This window comes from Gavialis gangeticus, unplaced genomic scaffold (genome assembly GCF_001723915.1).
Source record: "Gavialis gangeticus isolate Ggan-Ray unplaced genomic scaffold, GavGan_comp1, whole genome shotgun sequence".
In the NCBI taxonomy this organism is placed as follows: Eukaryota; Metazoa; Chordata; order Crocodylia; family Gavialidae; genus Gavialis; species Gavialis gangeticus.
This window is the reverse complement of record NW_017729025.1, coordinates 90741365-90746792: the sequence shown is the minus strand read 5'-3', so window position 1 is coordinate 90746792 and position 5428 is coordinate 90741365. Positions and strand designations below refer to the sequence as shown.

Here is a 5428-nt window from a genome sequence, read left to right as displayed (position 1 = left end):
CCATTCTTGAATTCCGTATAGAGAAATGGCCAGGTGCCTCCCAAAAGAAAAGTCTCCCCTGATCAGAAGAACTGGCATTACTGAAATACTATTGAGAGAAGATTCTGTTTACAACTTAACTTTTCTTCTTTCCTGGACTCTCCCTAAAGGAAACATTATACATTTGCACAAATCACAAATATTATTATTCTAGCATTAGTTTAACCTCACCTTTAACTCCCACTATCTCATCTGTGCCCGTCTGAATCCTCTGTAAGAAAAATCACCTGCAGCTGCTGGTGCCCAGGTGCAGTGATAGTTCCTCCCCCTATCTGAAAGGGGAATCTCAAGGTATTTAGGTCCCAACATTAAAGTTACAGAATTTAAAAAATAAATAAAGGGACAAGGGGCAACGAAACATATTCTGTTCCCTCTACCCACTTCCAAATGTCTCCATGTACTTCAGTGAAAATTGCTTGTATTCAAAACTCCACCCAGTGTTAGGAACCCAAAAAAGCAGCAGCAAGGCATACAGGAAAAATAGAAAGTGAAAGCAATTAGAAACAGAAAGTGACACACCAACCAGCCTAATTTCACTCTCTGAAAGGTAAGGATAGTGCCCACAACAAACAAACTTCACCATAGAAGAACAGTAAATTAGATTTTAAAAACTCCATCAGTTTTAATAATCTAAAATGCTGTTAATTACACAGATAAAGCTATTATTAATATACTTCTTATTTCCACAGTGTCCCTTTATTCTTGTTGATTGATGGTGGTCTGTCATCTTGGACAGAGAGTGGAGGTCAGCAGCTCTCTTGAGGACAATAACACATTCTGAGCTACAAATCAGCCAAAGAACAGTTTTGTTTTTCTTCCCCCTCATTACAAAAAAGCCCCTCCAAATTCCTCTTTTTATAATGCTAGCCACTTGCACCAAAGGAAAGTCCCAAGACCTCAAACGTGTCCTATCCCCAGGGCTTGAATTGAGGAGGAACACAGCTTGCCTGAATGAAAATGCAGCCAATTATGAATGTTATTTCATTAAATATTTAAAGAGAGTGCTTCCCTAGTGAAACGTTTGCCACTGGAGCCCTGATTCTACTGTGGATGTCTGGTACAATGTTTTATTCTGAGCTTAGACACAAGATGGAAGGATAGGGTGATGGCTCATTGTCATCAGATCAGGCATTGTTTGTTGTTAGTTTCCCCCTTCCAAACAAAAGCTCTAGGAGTACCTCCACTTGCTTTCCTCCAGGGCAGGACCTAAAGACATGTTTTAAAAGTGCCTGCATGTAACAAAATGCTGGTTGCTGGCAGAAACCCTGGGAACTTCAGAGAAATGGAGATTGCACTCCTGATTTTCAGCAGCAATACCAGTGATAGTAGGGGAACAGGGGGTACAATGCTGCATTGTATAATGATGTTTCTGGGCAGCAACTCCAGCAGCTTCAGAATAATGGAGAGTATAATACCAATCTTAACAAGCTTCATAGAGACTGTGGTGCTGGATCTAGGCACCCACCTGGGGAACCCCAGGGTAACAGAGAATGGCTACACCAGAAGTTTCAGAATAATCCACAATGCAGCACTGACTGGGTAGTAGCTGTGGGCAGCCAGGTTTAATAAAGAATGTGACTTTGGTTCTGGGCAAAAGCACTAGGAACTGCAGCACTTTGTACACATTATGCAAAAATTAGAGGCATGTCTTAAAGGTTTCTTTGTACAAACGTGCAACACTGCCCAGGGACAGCAGAGTTTGATTATGCTCCAAGGACTCAATTTCTAGCTATCAAAACCCCCTAGAGTCCCCTGCCCCAACAAGAATCCAGCAGCTCTTCCTAACAATAGGCCCAGGCTCTTCACAGGGCTCTCAGTACTCTGTAATCTCTTTGGGTACGTGCATACACACATGCACTTGCACACACATCCGTGTGTGTGCACAGAATAAACAAAGGTCTCATATGTACTGACATCATGTACATCAGCAACGATGGAACACAACACTTGCAAACTCCAAAGCACAAGACTCTCTCAACTTTAGCTACAGGAATACTGCATAAACTGGGTGAGAGTAGCAGGATCCTAGTCTCACTTTGGTTACTAAACAAAGTGGTCATCCGTACTGAGGGCTGGTTCTTCACAGATGCTAAACACCCACAGAAGCTCCTGCTGCACAGCTCTTAAAAACCAGGCTCTAAGACGATGCATTACAGACACTTGATCACAGTCTTTTATCTTTCTCTTCCGTAAAGCCAATAGCAGCTGCTGGTGGTAAAAAAGCAACCTGGATTCTCATTCTCCACCCTACTATACTCTCTAATCAAAATTCGTGGTTCAGAGATTGAATAAAGGAATGAGCACACTTGTTCTGTTCTCCTACACCACCTCCACCCCAACCACAGAAACCATCACAGGGGCTTCAGACATCTGTGGGCCAATGCTGGAGAGGCTAATTGACCAGCCTCATGCTTCTTCTATCCCAAATGACTGACATATAATGGTGCTGGGTAACAGGAGATACCATGGAGCTCTATATGGCACAGGCTTCTCAGTGCTTCTTGATGGCTCCCAAGCTGCTTTCCAATTAAAGACAGCCTTTGAATGGGGAAGGGGTGTAAACAGATGTATACTCTTTGGATTCATTCTCCGTCTAGATAGATTGTACCTTTTTCAGTGCTTTTTCACTTTTTCATTTACCTTAAAATGTAGGCTGGGTAAGTGGCTGCCTAGGAAGCTACATTTTGAGTCCATGACTAGGAAAAAAGGCTGCAGGAAATAGTGATTTACCCAGGAGAGTCTCTCTTATTACCCTCTTGGATCCAGAAATCCATCCCCAGTGTACAGCATAGCTGATTACCTAGTCAGAAAACAAATTTCTTAGGCCCATATGAGAGAAGGGAGAGAGAAACCCAGAGATGTGAAAGTGCTGAGCTAGGGAGGAAAATTAAAATCCTTTTGCCTAAGAGCACCAATGCACCTAAGGTCACCCCTGAGCCTACTGAGTAGCTGCCTCTGAGCATTAGCTCCATTCCTTTTCTGATCCAAGCAAAAGCCACTGCTACACATTCATTTTCCAAGGTAATTTTGTTATTGTTGTTGAGGGCAGGAAAGTCCTTTGAGCTCTTATTAAATTCCAATACAGAAAACTGGTGATTGTGGAACAGCAGGATGTTTCATTTGTTGTTCAAATGATTTAGAAACCTGGTAAAAAAGGGGAAATTGGTTGGAGCTTGTTGCTGGTCTTGGAGATGAGAAAGTCAAGCTCAGGCTATGCTTCCTTTGTTTGGTAGAGACAGGAGGTACGTGGTGGAGGAAGGACAACCTCAGTGGAACTGGAGAGGAGGTTTACAGGCAGGAGAGAGAAGATAAAAGAATAAAAACAGTTCCAGCCAGGGAACTTCACAGTATGGTGCCTCCCAATAGTCCCCTTAAATCCATGCTTTCATGCCTCAGAGTCTGCAGTTCTCTGTGGATCAAAGAATCCAGGGAGCCACCACAGCGTTCAGCACAATACTGGGGCTGAAAGTCATTTTGCCAAAGAACCACAGTGGCAGCCCTCAGAGAAAGGAACAAGTGTTCATCTTCTCATTAAATGGGGTTTCCTCAATAGTTCTGGGAGAAGGAAAAGATAGAAGGCATGAGAAAGGGTAGGTAAGAATGAATTTGAAGAGACCCAGAAAGAGTGGGGTGGGGAGGGAGAAGAGAGAGGGGGAGAGAGAGAGGGGAAATGGCATTTGAGGGCACTACTTAGACCCGTGTATGTCTACAGGTTCTTGAGGTGCCTGAGGCTGAGGCAGCTGCAGAAGTGGATGGGGACTCCTCATCTGTTGTGTCTCCCTGCTCTTCCTTGTGGAGACCAAGGCTGATATGGCTCTGCAAGGCTGCAGGGGTCAGCCACTCCTTTGGGAGGCAACTCTGGAGAAAGGGGATGCATGAGCTGAAATAAGCCAGGCGGTTCACCCAACGGGGTATCTCCTTCCCACATAGGATCTGTGGAGCAAAGCAGAAAAAGAATAAGTTTACTAGTACTAAAACATGTATTGTGCTTCTGGTAAAAAGATCTCCCCCACCTCCTCACCAGTCTGGATTCCTGATTGCTCAAAATACTCTTATTTCATTCCATGGACGTACTTTTTGATATCAGACCCAACCTTAAATTCCACCAAGATAGTCTGTGCCTTATGATAGCCTTGGCAAATACACAGGTTTTTATGGTCAGCCCCTCTTGTTCTTCTGTCAGCGGGCCTGAGGAAGGTGGGGGAACCTACTCACAGCCATGCATTACCTCAGATACTTTGAAGCCTTGTTCTTTGGGTTTATGGATCAAAAGGGTTGTTAGCTCCTGGAATAGGGGTGAAGGTATTTGAATTCCACTTTCAATGTGTAACGTTTTTAAGAGATTTAGACTGATGTTTAGCCAAGCTTGATTAATCTGTGAGTTGGCCCAGACCAGGTGGATAGAGACTCAGGAGAAATTATTCCCTCCGATCACCACTCCGTACAATGCTGGTACAGTCAAGTGGACTAAACCACAAAGTAGATTTGTACTACAGCACCTTTGAATGCTTTTCTCCATTTTCCCAGGATGGTAGTTCTTAAAATAAATCACTGAAATAGGAAATAGAAAACAGCAAACACAAATGTCTTGTTTCATGCTTATAGTATGTGTGGGTTGTTGTTTTGTGTATATTCTTGTGGCTCATGTACTCCTATGGTTTATTTCTCTAATTATATAATTTCTAATATGATGGGATGGGAAGGCTTAGAGGATGGTTAGCATGATAAGCATCTTTTCTATAGCATTCAAATTTAATAAATTTATATTCACCAGTACACATTAGCATTTGGTAGCCTCTAAGTCAGTCTAGTTCTGACTGGAGACGGAAGTCCTCACCACAATAAACATTGCATTTGATGGGCAAAGAAGTGGCATTTTAAGACAGTCATTTAAGGGGAAACCAGGTGACTTCAGAGGCATCAGGATTTCACCCCTAAAATGTATTAAGTTTCATTAACAAGTACAGATCCACACCAACACACAGGAAATATGGCCGCTGTGCCAAGGTGCTTGCAGTCTAAAGTAGGCACAGAGGCAAAATACTACTCCCAACCCTGGAAGTGTTCCCTGCCTAGAGCGAAGCCAAAGCATGTTGCCTTAGCAATATGGGAGAAGCTTCCAGATGTGGTGCCCCTCCTGTATCTTCTTTATGGATAAACAGATTCCTGGCTCTAGGGTCATCCATACAGTACCCTACCCAAGTGCAGATTTCCCAACTCCCCCTCCCTCGAGTCTGAAAATCTGTCTAATGAACTGAGTAAACACCCAAAGATATTACTGACCTTATACACTTCATCCTCACACACAACAATTTCACTTTTAATAACCAACACTTCCTCCAGATGATGGGAACAGCTATGGGCACTAACATGGCCCCACAATATGCCA

At 43.3% G+C, this 5428-nt stretch overlaps 1 protein-coding gene across 1 annotated transcript in view; it reads right to left on the bottom strand.

The window, feature by feature from the left end:
- Positions 1-636: 636 nt before the first annotated feature.
- Positions 637-5428, bottom strand: part of LOC109298834 (desumoylating isopeptidase 2-like) — a 105917-nt gene continuing 101125 nt past the window's right edge. Inside the window, exon 5 of the mRNA XM_019519146.1 lies at positions 637-3972. Within this exon, the coding sequence (XP_019374691.1) occupies positions 3730-3972 (243 nt within the window). The 3' untranslated portion in view covers positions 637-3729. The remainder of the gene's footprint in view (positions 3973-5428) is intronic.